This window comes from Eublepharis macularius, chromosome 4 (assembly GCF_028583425.1).
Source record: "Eublepharis macularius isolate TG4126 chromosome 4, MPM_Emac_v1.0, whole genome shotgun sequence".
Taxonomy (NCBI): Eukaryota; Metazoa; Chordata; class Lepidosauria; order Squamata; family Eublepharidae; genus Eublepharis; species Eublepharis macularius.
Window position 1 is genome coordinate 114,707,893 of NC_072793.1, and position 16,481 is coordinate 114,724,373.

General features: G+C 42.3%; 1 protein-coding gene across 3 annotated transcripts in view; it reads left to right on the forward strand.

The window, feature by feature from the left end:
* Nucleotides 1–16,481, forward strand: part of CACNA1D (calcium voltage-gated channel subunit alpha1 D) — a 365,621-nt gene that overhangs the window by 200,843 nt on the left and 148,297 nt on the right. For all 3 annotated transcript variants that reach the window (XM_054975338.1, XM_054975339.1, XM_054975340.1), the window contains exons 11-13: nucleotides 11,973–12,133; nucleotides 14,598–14,823; nucleotides 14,977–15,184. In XM_054975338.1, the coding sequence (XP_054831313.1) occupies nucleotides 11,973–12,133; nucleotides 14,598–14,823; nucleotides 14,977–15,184 (595 nt within the window). The remainder of the gene's footprint in view (nucleotides 1–11,972; nucleotides 12,134–14,597; nucleotides 14,824–14,976; nucleotides 15,185–16,481) is intronic.

Here is a 16,481-nt window from a genome sequence, read left to right on the forward strand (position 1 = left end):
GGATGATGGCCCCAAGGTTAAATGTGTCACCACAGGAGGATCCCATTCCTTGCACATTGACCCCCCCCCATCCCCAGTTATCGCATGGACGGCCCTTCCCTTGCCTGGACCTAGGGGGCCCAGCAACCCTCTGGAGAGGGTGGCCCAAGAGAGTCCATATCATAGTCCAGCAGCCCCCCCTTGGGGGCATCAGATCTCTGTTATCCTGGCCCTCTGTGCACATTTCCTTAGGTTGGCCCAGCCTCCCCTCCCCCTTCCCATTTGTAGGATGCGATAAGGGGTTGTGGGACTGGGCCAGAAGCTTGTTGATCCAGGGTGAGGCAACATCCCTGCTCCCTATGCCCCATCCATCCCAGCCCTGAGCCAAGAATCATCCACTGGATATGTGAACAGACATTCCTACAGGAAGAAGGGGGGCCCTGTCATCAACGGGCATGCAAGTAAGCAGATAGGTTGTTGTAATTCAACTCATATATTTTATTGAACTGGAAATGTTTCAGAGGGAGTCTGGACAAGTGTCCTAGGCAGTTTGCACAGCATCCCAAGCTGCAACACCCATTCCTCGTCCTGCTTACTCAGGATCGGGGTTGCAAAGCGAGCTCTCTTGAGGCAATGCTCCCTGGGCTGGACCTGATGACACTCAGGTAGGATTACAGGGGGCTGAAAATGCCATGCACCTTGGTCTTCCTGACAAGTTGTGACCTGACTGCAAGGGAAACAGACACATCTGAGGCTAGGGACCCATTCTTTATTTTATTTTATATTTCAATTTATATTTTCTGGTCCAAGGCCATGCCCATTCAACGTTCCAGAAGGATGTCCATGGGTGGCTCCTCAGGCAGCTCCAGTGTCACAGGTGCAGCCAGCAACCAAATGATGCATGACTCTCTGGGGTGGAAGCCCTCTTTATTGGGATGGTCTCATCCTGTGAAGGAGAAAGTCAAAGGGCAGAGCACCCTCCATCAAAAGGAGGTTGCAAGCACTCAGTCATCACGACCAGAGGCCGCATTATCTTCTCTGCTGGGAGCGTCTCTGTCCAGAGGAGTATGAACGGAGTCCCCAGATGGTTAGCTGGAGGCCCCCCTCCAAGGCTGCGGCATGAGCAGTTTTCTGAGCAACTGCCTCGGTGGCAGGCAGATGGTGCCACTAGCCCGCCACCAGCAAGCCACACTTCTAGAGGCTAGTGTTTGAGGGGATTAAGGTGAGGGGGGGTCAGGTGTCACTTACTAGTGGGCTGGGGTTGCTGCCACCCCAGCTCCTTACCTGCCGTTGTACCCTTGCCCTTTCCCAAGGTGGGACTCCAGAGTCAGATAACCTGCATGGGGACTTGGTTGGTTATTGTGAAGAGACTTTGCTGTTCTTCCCTTGAGTGAGTGCAAAGTGCTCCTAATTCCCCCCCCCAGTGCACTCATGACCCACCAATCTGAGCACCCACTCTCCTGCCTTGTGCTCTAAGTCCCTGCGGCAGGGGACTGCTGGACAGAGCCTCCAACCGCCTGCCTACTTACCTGTGTTCAGGAAGGCTGGACCCAGAGGTTTTGTAGGAGAGCCAATTGGCCATTCAAGGGGGGGCTCAGCCAACACAGGGGCACACACTGATTGGACCCCATGGCAGTTGCCATCTTATGCTCGGCCAGGCTGTGTGGGTGGGGCTGAGGGGGCCAGTTTCTCCTGTTCAATAGGCGCCTATGGGCTAGGCTTCTTTTTTGTGACATAACAATCATCCGCTTCAGAAGGCATGCCTGGGCCTGAAGTGGCTTTGGAAGCTACCTTGAGCTCCTCCCCCCAGCTGCCCCCTCCGGCACCAGTGGTGGGACCTACGCTGCCCTTACACCTCCATTTGGCTGCTCAACATAGCCACTGGCGGCATCCCAGCAACGGAGGCACATCTCGGACCACCACTGGTATAGAGGAGGCTGCAAAAGTTCTATTTACACCAGCATATGCCTTAGTCCTCTCCCTGAACACTTTCCACCCTCCCACTTAGAACTGTGCTGCTCCATTGTTACAATTCTAACATGCTTTCCATCAAGGATTGCTGTCATTTAGTGGGCAAGAATATGGTTTTATGAAGGAGGAGGCAGCCATAAATCCAAAAGGCTGGTTTTTGAATCAATTGATCTTCTAGGCATGCTTCAGATCCTCCTTCTCAGCCTTTATTCAGCAGGTTATGAATGATGTTCCCCATTTCCTACCAGAGATTGTTCTCCTGAGGGGTTCCTGGCTGGGACACGCTTCTTCCCTGCACATCACTTAGTTTTCAGATGGTCAGGATGGCAATTGGACTGATAACTTTATTCATTTTTTAAAAAAACGCCATATTGTTCAAGGATTCTGCTTTATAACAAGACTGGTTAAGATAAACATCAACACTTAATTTGCCACTGTGTTAATGAGTGTCTGAGTGTCTTTCCCTCCTTCGTTGGCACACCATGGTCTAATTAGTTGTTGTTGTTTTTTTTGCAGCAAATCTGAGTTTGCCACTAAGTCTGAAAATCAGATCTGAAAAATTTAGTATTTTTTTCTGACTTTCCATTTCTGGTTTTCAGGGATAAGGAGGACAAGTCGTAGCTCACAGTTGGGGATGTAACAACAAACTGTAGTGAAGCAAGCCAGGAAGTAATTAATTAACATAGTGCTGCCAAGCAGGAGTGAGAACAGATATCTCATTTAGCACACCTAAAGCTCCGTTCAAGGCTTGTTCTGATAGTGATACTCTGATGTCGTGGGTTTGGTATAGTATATGAACCAAGCCATTCTGTGTTAAGATCACAACACAAATATTTTTATTTCTTTTGAAATGTATAGCGGTAAGATGTTGTGGTTTACTAATAAGTGAAATGAGAGTTTCCTCCTCCTCTACACACAAATTTACAAGCACAGTGTCAGTCATATTCCCAATATGAGATCTCGCTTTGTTCCTGAACTTTGTTCATGCTAAAACCTGAAAATGCAAACATGAATTTCTGGTATTGTTTTCTAAAGCTTTTATCTTTGGAGAATACTTTAAAAATGTCTGTCTTTTTTATCTGCTTCTCTTTCTATAATTTCATTAATTCTCTATACAATATAAACTTCTAAACTTGAACTTAAGACCCTTACAATGCAATCCAGTGGAGAGTTACTCCAATCTAAGTCCATTGATTTCAATGAGCTTAGACTGGCATACTCACTGTAGGATTGCATTGTGTAACTATCAGTTCTGCTGCAAATGGGTTTTGGATCTGCCCCAGTAGAATTTTCCCCCAAACCCAGAAATGAAGAGAGTAACAGCAGTAAATGGGGTAAACTATGGCTTCCTCCTTTCCATCAAGGCAGCTAGGGATCTGCTAAAAGCAGTTGAAGAATTCCATTTTCTTTACTCCATGTACCAGATTTCCACTAAATATGGTTGTCTGGACTGATGTTTGGTTTGATGTTTGACAATGAGTATATAAACGTGTTTTCTCCAGGGCTTTTTTTCTGGGAAAAGAGGTGGGGGAACTCAGTGGGTTGCCCTCAGAGAAAATGGTCACATGGCTGGTGGCCCCACCCCCTGAGCTCCAGACAGAGGGGAGTTTAGATTGCTCTCCGCGCCGCTCAGCCATTTTCAAGAGGTTCCGGAACTCTGTTCCCCCGTGTTCCCACTGAAAAAAAGCCCTGGTTTTCTCAATTCTTTTCTTTACTTCAAGGCCCTAGATCATACTGTTAATTACTGTACATCTTAGATTTTAAAGCTTCTTAAACAGTTTTTGCATAGATTTATCTCATTCAGGGCCACATTACATAATGAGTATTATCTTCTGGCATTCTCATATAGTTTTAAGCAAGCCTTGTTGCAAAAAAAAAATGATGTCATATGTGTGAACAGAACCGAAGTTAATTCTGAAATAAAGTTTCACCATTTTGAAATATTATTATGCAAAACATTGATTTCATGAGAGTGAACTTACAGAACATAACCTGAATTAAAATATGAGAAGAAATGACAAACACTTCCTGCCTCCATCTTAGAGACATGTGGTTGATATAAATTGCGCTTATACCTCCAGTTTGCTAATCCTGTTGCCTGGGCACCCAATTCCAATAGGCTCTGAGGTCCCAGCTTGTATACTGTACACCATAAACTAGTAGTCCATATAAATAGTGCCATGATTCCTTCCATTACTGATTACACTGAAAGTTCTCGGGTTGATCTACTTGCATGAGCCATCTGAGGTAAAGAAGACGGCATTTTTGTTGTTGCTTTCTTGCCGTGAGATACGTTTTTTTTTCTCAGTCACAAAAATTATTCCTTTGCTGCTCTCTTCTTTATAGCAACACTGTCAAAGTTTTCCATGTTATGAATGGGAAAACAAATAGTGAATATTTCAAAATACAATATTACACTATCTCAAAGGAGAAGTGTGCACTGTTCTGTGAAGAAGGAATTTCTTTTATGCAGCCTTCTTTTAAGGCATTTGGCCCAACTCAGAACATTCCCAACTTGCAACTAGGCAGTGCTGTTGATGGCTCTAGAAGGACCTTGCAAAGTCCCTCCATGTATTTCAAGCTACTTAGGGAATATTTTAGGAAATCTTGTAAGAGGCTGACCCTCAACTACTTTGCTATGTGTTTAAAGCTTGCACTGGTCCCATATCCTACCCAGTGCAAGAAGCCTTACTGAATGACTTTAAAAAGACAGGACGGGTAGGAGTGTTCTCAGATCCCTTTAAAAGTCAAAATATCAAGGTCTACTTACGCCCCAGTGCCTTAAATAGAATTTCATATATGGTTAACATTCAAACATCTCCATCTTTCTTTACTGAACACATGTAATTCTTTTAATGTAATTGGTTGTTCATATGATTATAGTTAGCCATAATATTGGCATGTGGATAAATTATATGTAATTTGCCCAGTCTCCTTGATCTTTCCTTCCTCTACCTCCATGGAGATTTCACATTATGTTCAAGGTGCACACTCACAAATTACATTATACTCTAGGTGGCGGCAGGTATGTTCATCTTTGTTCTTCTGTGCAAGCATACATGGGACTGAGCATGCACAAGCCTACCGATGGAGAATTCTTCAATGCTTCTTTAATGCTCCATTAGGGGCTGTTGCTCTTGAGCCACCTTTCTACCCATTTTCCTGCCTAAATGGTCATGTGAATAGCCAAGAGCAATGGCCTGTTCCCTCAGTTCTCTTCTAATTACTGCGAGAAGAGGAACTTTGCTTCATAGCTCCCTTTCATTTTCGCTATTGATTATCTTCTGGTGTTTTTTGATCTTGGACAGTTATCTGGAATTCATTTTACACCTTCTGTTTTGGCGCTATTTGATCTCCGCTGGTATTGACTCAGTTTGATTGACTATGATCTGAGGTAAAATCCCCTCAGGATGGCCCACCGAGCTGTGTTTAAAAATGCTTGCAGTGTGGTACAAAGATTACCCCACAGACGAGCACAATCTCTGCCATATATGTTTGGGTGAAGGGCACAATGTTACCATTTGTAAGATATGCCAGCAGTTCACCCCAAAGGCTAGGCATGAGAGAGCTCAATGGCTGAAGACTGCACTCTAGGAGAGAGTATTTGCAAGCTCCGACACACCCGCAGTTTGCTGGGAAGGAGCTGCCAGTTTGGTCAACTTCGAAGGTGTCTAAGGCCTCTTCAACTGCTGAGAAGCATTCTGCAGCTGAATCAATGACTTCTACTAAGTTGAACCATCGATCAGATCCAATGGGAAGAAAATCGCACTCACAAAAGCATTTGTCAGATCTGAGGGCATCATTGGTACCGCCGACAAAGAAAACCAAAAAGTCATAGCACCTGTCTCAGTCCACTTCCCAAACATCTCAGAGTTGGTCACCACGTTGAGACAAGGAGGCTCAGGAAGTTATTATTGTTCCACCAAGAACCCCGTCCCCTCATCTGAATTCACCCAAGTGACCTCCTTCTGATGGTGGGACCCCCCCTGGGGTGTGGACAACATCTTCAGATGACCAAGCCTGGTGCCCTGAGTCTGGCACTGATGTCGACTGTTCTCCACGCCCAGCTCCAACTGGAGGTGTGGATCCAATACCGGCTCGGATCCGACATCGATCACCTAGGGCTCCATCACTGGTTCCATCCCATTATAGCAGACATGGATCCAAACGGATTCTGCCTTCAGCACTGAGACAACCATATGACCTTCAGCAGCATCATGCATGTTGCATCCCACTTCCATATCATTGCCAGTGGAAAGGATGACCAGCTGGTTATGGTGAGTCAGAACCTAAATCTTTGACTTCGACAGGGAGAGGTTGGCTGCTTCCCCTTTTCCTGGCTCAGCTCCAGTCGCAGTACAACTCTGATGAAGAGGAGGAGCGTGCGGTGGTCACCTCTGCTGTTGGATCTGAGATGGCGTTGGATCCTTCGCCTGATGATAACTTGGGTTCTCCTTATGAAGATTTGCGTATTTATACTGAGCAAATGTCCCAAATGGCAAAAGCACTTGACATCAACGTGTCTGCTGTGGGTCCAAAGACCAAAAATAAGTTGCTTAGCCGCATCTATAGTGACTCTCTTGCCATTGTAGACTTTCCTGTACTGGAAAAATTTGAGGAGATAGTGAACAAAGTATGGCATTCACCTGCAGATCTGCCTGCTACATCCAAGCATATTGAATAGATGTATAAGATCAAACAGGATACGTGGCAATCTCTTGTGAAGCATCCACCTCCATCCTCTTTGGTTGTGGAGGAGATGCAACAGCACAAGTCTACTTTGCATTCAGCCCCTCCTGACAAGGAGGGCTGGAAAATAGATAACATGGGAAGGCACCAGTATTCAATGTCAGCATTGAATCTGTGAATTGCCAACTATCAAACCATAATGGCAGAATATCAGCTGTACTTATGGGAGAAGTTATCATCATACGTGGTGGATCTCCCTGAAGACAAGAATGCATTTGTTTCGTTACTGCAAACTGAGGCCATTCACCTTTCAAAACAACAGATGAACAGAGGGAGCTATGCTGTGGATACTTCTTCCAGAGGCATGGCTGGAGCCGTCAACATCCGTAGACTCTCCTGGTTAAGATCTGCAGCCCTTTCGCAAGAGACCAGGGCCAGAGTCAAAAGTCTGCCATTTGAGGAAGATGCTCTTTTTTCTTCTACCATGGATGAGGCACTCAAGAAGAAGAAGGAGAACAGGCAGACAGTAAAGTCCTTGGGGATTACACTTTCTGATCGGCCTGCATATAAGCCAAGGTATTTCTCTTAGCATAACCCTTATCAATATTATGGTAAGCAGCAATGCCAGTACTATCAGTAGACGCTGGCACACCATCAGTACACTTCGTCACAGCAGTCTCGGAAGTGCAAGTCTTACAGGCCATCTCAACCTCCTAGCCAACATAAAGACACCCAGGGCTCTGGGAAGCTGTTCTGACAGGATCAAACGAAGTCTAACTTAATTTTTTTAGAGTGATTGGCACCTTTTTTCTCTGAAAGGGGGTCAATAGCATCTGACTCATGGGTCTAACGATTGTTAATTGTGGTTATGGGTTAAAGTTTGTGAAACTTCCTGATTGCACTTGGCCTTCATTGGCTGTTAACAATACATTGGTCGAACTGGAGACCGAAATACAATCCCTCTTAGCTAAGGGTGGTATTTAGGAGATACAAGGTGCAGAAGTTGTATCAAGGTTTTTATCAAAGTTCTTTTTGGTACCCAACAGGGATGGGGGACTCTGTCCTATTTTAGATTTCAGGGGTGTGAATAGGCATCCTTAAGGTATCAGAGTTCAAAATGGTCAGTCTGTCTTTTTTGTTACCCTTGTTAAAACATTGGTTTGCGGTCCTGGATCTCAAGGATGCCTACTTTCATATCTCTATTAGAGAGGACCATTGTAAATACCTCGATTTTTTCTACCGAAATAGGGTTTTCCGCGATAAAGTGCTACCATTTGGGTTGTCCACTGCACGAAGGGTGTTCACCAAATGTATGGCCCCAGTTATGGCTTTTCTTAGGAAACAGGGATGTTCTGTATTTCCATATTTGGATGACTGGTTGATATCAGCAGGATCCAGGGAAAAGTTAATTAAAAATGTAGATCTGGTTGTATGTACTTGCTTACGTCTAGAGTTGTTAATAAATTTCGACAAGTCCAAACTTGAGCCTTGTCAGACTGTTCTGTACATTGGAACAGTGTTAGTTTCTACTATGGGTAGGGCCTTGCTGCCACAGGAAAGAGCAAGAGTAATTAAATCTATGGTCTCTCTTTTTTTGAAGAACTGATTCCAAACTATGCGCAAAATACAGTGTTCATTGGGGCATATGGTGGCCACTACATCTGTGGTCCCTTTTGCAAGGCTCAGCATGCGAACATTGCAAAATTGGTTTGTTAGGAAATTTAGGCCTTCTGTACACTCTCCATCTGTTAAATTTTCCATACCAATACCGGTAATCAAGTCTTTGACATTGTGGACTGATGATGGAAATCTGTTTAAGGGTATGCCCTTTGGTGGTTTACAGCACGATTTTACTGTGACAAGGGATGCATCATCCCTGGGTTGGGGCACCCATTGTGACTCTCTGTTTGTTCAGAATGTGTGGTCTGAGAGAGAAAAAGCACTACTTATTAATGCATTGAAATTATGAGCCATTGGTCCAGACAGACAATACTGTGGCCATGTATTACATGAACAAACAAGAAGGTACGACATCCCTGATGCTCTGCAAGGAGACTACAGTTATTTGGGATTGGGCAATTTCCAACAATGTATCCATTCATGCTATTCATGTTGCAGGCTCAGACAATGCCAAAGCAGATGTGTTCAGCAGGGTGCTAGTGTTTAACCATGAGTGGTCCATAAACTATACTTACCTGCTCCCCATCTTCAATCTGTGGGGTACGCCAGAGATAGATGTGTTTGCAACATCAGAGAATGCCGAGGCTCAGGTGTTTTGTTCCAGAACAGGAAGCGACCCTCTGTCCATTGGGAATGCCTTCCAAATTGCATGGACGAACAGGCTGCATTACATGTTTCCCCCAATTCCCCTAATTGGAAAGGTACTTTGCAAGATAGAGAGGGACAACACCAACTGTATCTAGATAACCCCATTCTGGCCCAGGCAGGTGTGGTTACCCAAACTTCTCGAGCTGTCCAAACAGATGTATGTTACACTACCCCAGAGGCCAGATGTTATTTGTGGGACACTGTTTCATCATGAGCCCAACACCCTGCACTTGACAGCTTGGCGTATTCACCCCTGTCTTTAAACTATTCTGTGCAGGTGCAGCAAGTCCTCTTGAATGCTAGAAGATCATTGGCCAGCAGGTCGTACATGGCCAAGTGGACACGTTTTACTGTCTGGGCGCAGTCTAAAGGGGTTGCTGCTGCTGATTGCCTCTTACTTTTCATCTTTGACTACCTCTGTGAATTAAAAGCTCAAGGTTTGATGGTAACATCACTAAAGGTACACTTAGCAGCTATCTCTGCTTTTTATGAGCAGGTTGATGGACAAACTCTCCTTTCTCACTTGAAATCCCACCAGTTCCTTAAGGGCATGTTTAATCTTCACCCTCCTGTATTACCACCAGTTCCCCAGTGGTTTCTGTCTCTGGTATTGACACATCTTATGTCACCGCCCTTTGAGCCTTTGTTCTTTGGATTTGCTGTCCTTTAAAGTAGCATTCCTTGTGGCCATCACCTCAGCTAGGAGGGTGAGTTGGCAGCACTTAGATCTGACCCTCCGTTCTTAAAGTTCCACAGCAACAGAGTGGTACTTAGGCCAAGCCTTCAATTTTAACCAAAGGTCCTGACTTCTTTCCACCTATCACAAGACATTCCCTTACTTGTCTTTTTCCCTGATCCAATCAAAGGGAGAAAGAGCTCTACATGCATTACATTTGAAAAGAGCTTTATCTTTTTATTTAGACAGAACCAAGGAATTAAGTGCAAGCCCACATCTTTTTGTAGGTTTCGGGCGCTCAGGCAAAGGGGGGAAAGCATCTTCCCAGACAGTGTCGCGGTGGATTGTGTCAGCCATTGAAAATGCATACAGTCTGGCTGGGGTACAGTGTCCATTAAGTTTGAGGGTTCATTCAATGAGATCACAAGCAGATTCCTCTGCCTTCCTCAAAGGTATTCTGGTAGCACATATTTGCAGGGCAGCAACATGGTCCTATGCTGATAGATTTGTGAAGCATTATGCTGTTGATGTCTATGCAACTCAGGATGTAGCAGTTGCCAGGGCTGTTTTACAATCTTTGTTTACTTAAAAGGAAAAAGAGAGTATGATGTGAGCATATTCATACCTGTGAAACATTACTTGTTGACATTTGAAATGGTTATGTAAGCTTGTACATTATGTGATACTCGTATAGAGTGATAGTTATTGAGCATATGTGTAATAGCTCATTACTGTTGGATCATATCGTTAGTTTAACTTTCCGGTTTAACTTTACAGCTTATTAAATTTACTGTTACTATTGTTGTTTGCAACTTTTGACTTTTTTCTAGTTATATCACTCTGGCTGGTTGCAGTGATGGTTGTTTGTTAACTCAATAAAATTGAGTTGGAGAGATTCACCCCGCCTCCTTATTGTGTGAAGCTTGATACACTCCCATGTGGGACTGCACAGAATGAAGATGAAAACAGGATTGTACATACCTGTAACCATTGTTTATAGAGTTCTTCTGTGCAGGCACACATACCCTCCCTCCTACCCCACTGTGAACTCTCTGGCTAAATCCAGTTGTGAGTTGCAGTAGCTTAGGAGAACTGAGGGAATGGGCCATTGCTCTCGGTTAGTCACATGACCATTTAGGTGGAAAAATAGGTAGAAAGGTGGCTCTAAGGCAACAGCCCCTAATGGAGCGTTAAAGAGGCATTGAAGAATTCTCCATCAGTAGGCCTGCGCATTCTCAGTCCCATGTATGCTTGCACAGAAGAACTTGATGAACAGTAGTTACCGGTATGTACAACCCTGTTTTCTCAATCCAGGGTCTATACCTCAGCATTTGTAACCTTTTATAGGGCGTAAATTCCTGAATTTGACTTCTTAATTGAAATCTGTGTATAGTATATTTCCAAAACCAACTTTTATGTATGGAAAACATCATCCAACATCAATTTTTGTTGGGTTATGACCCACTTGGTCAAAATGTTGCAGGAACAGAGGTAGTTATTACACTTAGCAATATGAATCTCCCTCCACCCATACATGTACCTTATTTCTTCCTTGTTACAACTAAAACCAATCTGGGTCAAGTTTTTGCTTTGATTGTAGGTAATTCTGATTTGTGCAGTTTACTAGAGTATGCTTTTTTGCCTAGTAACATTTTATCCCTAGTCCAGCATCTCCACGTACAGCTAGCAGCTGCATGCACACAATTCCAAGGTGCTCCAACCATATGATTAGTAATACTCTGTATTAGAAAGAGGGACAGAGATGCCTGAAATCTGCCTCATCTACCATTGATGTTGCCACGATGGAAGGCATCAATGATCTGTTCTGCTGTGTAGAAATTATTCTGTTGTACAGATCCCAACTGAAAGAGTAATTCACACAGGGAGTTCTGCTTATATGTGTAATAGCCATTGATCGATTGGACAATTTGAATTTACAATGTATGAACAACTCATTCATAGTGTCATACTGAGTTGAATCCAGAAATGCCAAATCTGTTTAAAGTACTATAATTTTTCTGTATTTTTAGATGATTATTTTAAGACTGAATAAAAAGACACATGTTTAGCATAAATGGGGTGCATGTTATATAATACAATAATTACTTGCAGTGTGTAAGTGCCAGCAAACACATCAAATGTTTTTAAGTCCCATTTGATTTCAGCTGAAGGCAATTAAGCTTCACTGTGTTGTTGTAACAAAAGGAGTCATTAGTGTTTAACTTTGACAACATCATCCAAGCTTTCTTTGTCCAGTAGAAATGTTCTTCAAACCTAGTTTGTATAATTTTAATCTGTTTTGTGATGCTACTGCTGTTTTAAATTTTAGTCGACGTTGGCGCCGATGGAACCGATTCAATCGCAGAAGATGTAGAGCGGCTGTAAAATCAGTCTCATTTTATTGGTTAGTTATTGTACTGGTGTTCTTGAACACATTAACCATCTCTTCTGAGCATTACAACCAACCTGATTGGTTGACCCAAATACAAGGTAAAGTGCAAGATTGTTTTCTTGTTTCATGAAATAACCAGTAAAATCTTTTACAGACATCATAGGGAGCCTGTTTAAATATATACTTATTAGTCATTATTCATTGTTTAAGATGTTCTGTTATAAAATGGAAAGTAATGAACAATTTTTAAGTGACGTAGTAAATTATTTTATTTATTTATTTACATTATCCATAGTCTGCCTTTCTCATGGAGACTCAAGGCGGATTACAGTGTGAGTCAGCACAGTCAGTTTCAAAGACATTTCAATAAACAATGTAATAGGGTAAATAAATGCAAATATGCAAAGCTTTAAAACTAGTATCAGTCTAATATAATGGTTGAAGAAATACTAAAACAGACCATAAGCAATTCTAAGACTGACATATTAAACAATATATAAACTATCCAGTAGGATCATACTTAACAGTAACAGATGGTACATAGCATAGCAGTAAAGTCTATAATCCCTGTCCCTTTACTTATGCATCTCTTTGAGACTACTTCCTTACAGTACAGCCATTCTGAGTAAAAAGCCCTCTTGAATAATTTAGTTTTGCATTGTTTGCAGAAAGCTAGGACAGTAGGAGTTTTCCTGGCTTCTTCAAGTAGGCCATTCTGTCGGGTGGGAGCCACCACAGAGAATGCATGTGTATGGGCAGCTGGTGATTTTGTCCATGTGCAAGATGGCACCTGCAGAAGGCCCCTTTCAGAAGAGCGAAGTTGCCGTGGTGGAACATAGGGAGATAGGCAATCCTCTAGATATGATGAACTAAGGTCATGAAGAGGTTTGTACGTGATAGCCAATACCTTGAATTGAGCCTGGTAGCTGATAAGTAGCCAGTGGAGTGAATGGGAGTAATATTATTGTTCCTCCTAGCTCATGATAAATGAGCTGCAGCATTCTGCACCAACTGGATTCTCTGAGTTAACTTAGAGGGGAGACCTATGTACAGTGCATTATAGTAGTCAAGTCTTGATGTTGCCATGGCATGGATCCATGTGGCCAGATCAGCCATATCAAGGAACTGGGGCATCTTCCAGGTTAGACGAAGGTTGTAAAAAATGTTTTTTGCAGTTGCCTTAACTTGCTTATCTAGCCATTGCTCTGGATCCTGTATAACTCCTAGGCTCTTAACTGAGCCTGCAAGGGTCAGACAAACTCCATCAAAAGTGGGGAGTACAATGTCCTTTAAGATCTCTTCCTTCCCAGCTAGCACCACTTCCTTCTTACCTGGGTTGTTTCAATTTGTTTGCTTTCAGCCATTTGATCACAGCTGTTAGGCACTGACTCAAAATCTGTGTTGCATCCTGCAGTGATTTGGATAGTGAGATATAGACCTGGGTGTCATCTGTATTTTGATGGTATCCAATCCCATAGCTATGAATGAATTCTCTTAAAGGCTTTACATAGAGGTTGAATAACACGGGGGATAAGTTTGTTCACTGTGGAACTCTGCAAGGTAATTCTCATTCTGAGATAGCTGGTCTCTAACAGCAACCCTTCCACTCTGTTCTGTGAGTCAAGGGCACATCCCTCAATACCCACTTCTGCCTGCAAATGTCTTAGCCAGATAGCATGGTCTACTGTGTCAAAGGCTGCAGATAGATCCAGGAGAAGCAACAAAGAAGCATGGCTTTTGTCTGATCATCAACTAAAGCCACCAGAGCTGTCTCTGTCCCATAGCCTGGCCTGAATCCAGACTGAAAAGAGTTCAAAGCTGCAGAGTTATCTAATAAGACCTGGAGATGGTCAGCTACTGCTCTCGCAATCAGTGCCTAGAAAGGACAGATTTGAGACTGCACGATAATTGAGCGCATCATTTTTGTCCAAGGATGTTTTTTAAATTGGTGGTAGATAACTGCCTTTTTGAGTTTCCGAGGAAAGGTGCCTGAATTAGTGACTGATTTATGATAGACCTCAATGGGTCATGGAGGTGGGCTTTACATGATTTTACAGCTAAGACGGCAAGGATCCTGCACACAAGTAGTGGCCTTCTCAGATGCTAGGATTCTGTCAATATCCATCATTGTAATTGGATCAAAGTTGTCCATAAGTGAGCCAGATGGTGTATGAAGCATTTCTTGCACCTCACTTATATTATAGGTGTCATGTAGATCAGAACATATTTGTGCTATTTTATCAGCAAAAAACTTTGCAAAGGCCTGTAAGTGTTCAGATTTAGGAGTTAGAAGATGTTGAGATACCTAGAACGTTCTCTATGGAGAAGAACATGCAGTCCTGGCATATATTAAGAAAATATTATTGCCTGAACTCTTGTGTTCCTGAGTTATACTTGCATTCACATGGGTTACGACTTAACCTGGGAAGAATGTGCGATTTAGGATTATGTTTGGACAAAAAGGGAAAATTAAAGCAAAATCAATGGTTTTCCACAGCACTAATGAATCTAAACCAGAGAAAGATAAATCACTCTTAGCTTCTGAATATTTCCTCCTTTCAGATATTGCAAACAAAGTTCTGTTGGCTTTATTCACCTGTGAAATGTTAGTGAAGATGTACAGTCTGGGCCTGCAATCCTACTTTGTGTCCCTTTTTAATCGTTTTGACTGCTTTGTGGTGTGTGGCGGCATTGTTGAAACCATCTTGGTGGAGTTGGAAATTATGTCTCCCCTTGGAATTTCAGTGTTCCGCTGTGTTCGTCTTCTCCGTATTTTTAAAGTGACCAGGTAAGATGGACTCAAAGATTATGGGTTTTTTTGTTTTAACTTGCTGCTGAGTTTTACTGACACTTGTATGATCCGCAGCTCTTTTGTAATATTTCATCACGCACTTGTTCTTTTACGGTTTTTTTTTGTTAACACACGCATTTTAATTTATAGGCACTGGACATCCCTGAGCAACTTGGTAGCATCCTTGTTAAACTCAATGAAGTCCATTGCTTCACTGTTGCTTCTGCTTTTCCTCTTCATCATAATCTTCTCATTGCTTGGAATGCAGCTGTTTGGAGGCAAATTTAATTTTGATGAAACTCAAACAAAACGGAGCACCTTCGATAATTTCCCACAAGCTCTTTTAACTGTATTCCAGGTAACTTTCTTTCACCCACTATAAAACATTTTATCTTTTGAACAACAAAACTGTCTAAATAATTCTGTCTCCTAAAAAACCCCCCACGATCTCAATTACTATTAATTCTGTTTGTGTTAAATAGCATTCTGCTCATTAAAATCAATATTCTGGTAATTTTGCATCATTTTGTACCATTTGTTCATATCATGTATTCAATCTATCTATGCAGCATAGCTTTTATGTTAATGTCATTAATATTAAGTTGTCATTGTTCATCCAAATGTAGCTGTAAAAACATGGAAAGTCATTTAATTTTAAAATGGTCCCTTACCTTTAATTGTTTTTTTACCACTGTTTATATATCATAAATGAATATTGTCAAGTTGTAGCTTGGTAAAATTATTCCAGACTTGGACTGCAATCCAAAGAGGTGTGTAGCTGTACGTAGCAGGACTTGTTTTTGTTTAGTCCTTTTTTTGCACAAAGAGCAAACTTCGAAGTTTGTGATATGCTGCTTTTGAAGCTCAGGTAAATTTCAAAAGCAGCACATGTTATACTGGGGTAGCAGAGAAAGGTGGATGTTGCCTGCTCCTCAAGTTAAAGAAAACAAAAAAGAAAAGAACCCCAGCTAAGTTCACCAAAACATTTACATACAAACATAGGTATGTTTGCTACCATTAGTCTGAGACCCTTACTTCAGTTTATCTATTTGAAGTTGTCCTTGCATTACTGACATATACTTGGGATGTTGCACTCATCTATCTTTGCCCCCTACTCTCCAAATCATGAATCTCAATCCTCTGCATATTTCCTAGGAAGTAATTCTCATTGACTTCTATAGGATTTTTCCTCAAGTAAGTGCATTTAGAATTACAGACTTAGCTACAGATGTTACAAAGAGTTATTTTTGTAAAACTTGGTGGAAGCATTAATATCTTTTGACCTCTGGGGACCACAGATTAGGAAACAGATCATATGGAGGTTCGCTGGTCCTTGAACCCCCTACTCCGAAGTCCCTCCATGGAGATATTACACATTTCATGCCTTTTCTGCAATGAAGATTAATCTGTGTTGGAAAAAATAATATGTGAAATGGCCTTTATGGTAAAGCTATAAATACATTTTGTTTCTATTTGATACTGTTTTGTGTTTGGTCAGACTTTAAATATTTTCTGCCATCCAGTTGAAGTGCATTTGCAAAACAGGAAATCCCATTGGATCTGAAGGTGTCTTTAAAGTTTGATTTCATGTCCTTGGCCTTTAAAGAAAATTGCTAGTACTTAAAGGCCTATATGTCTGCTGTTATACTGCTAAA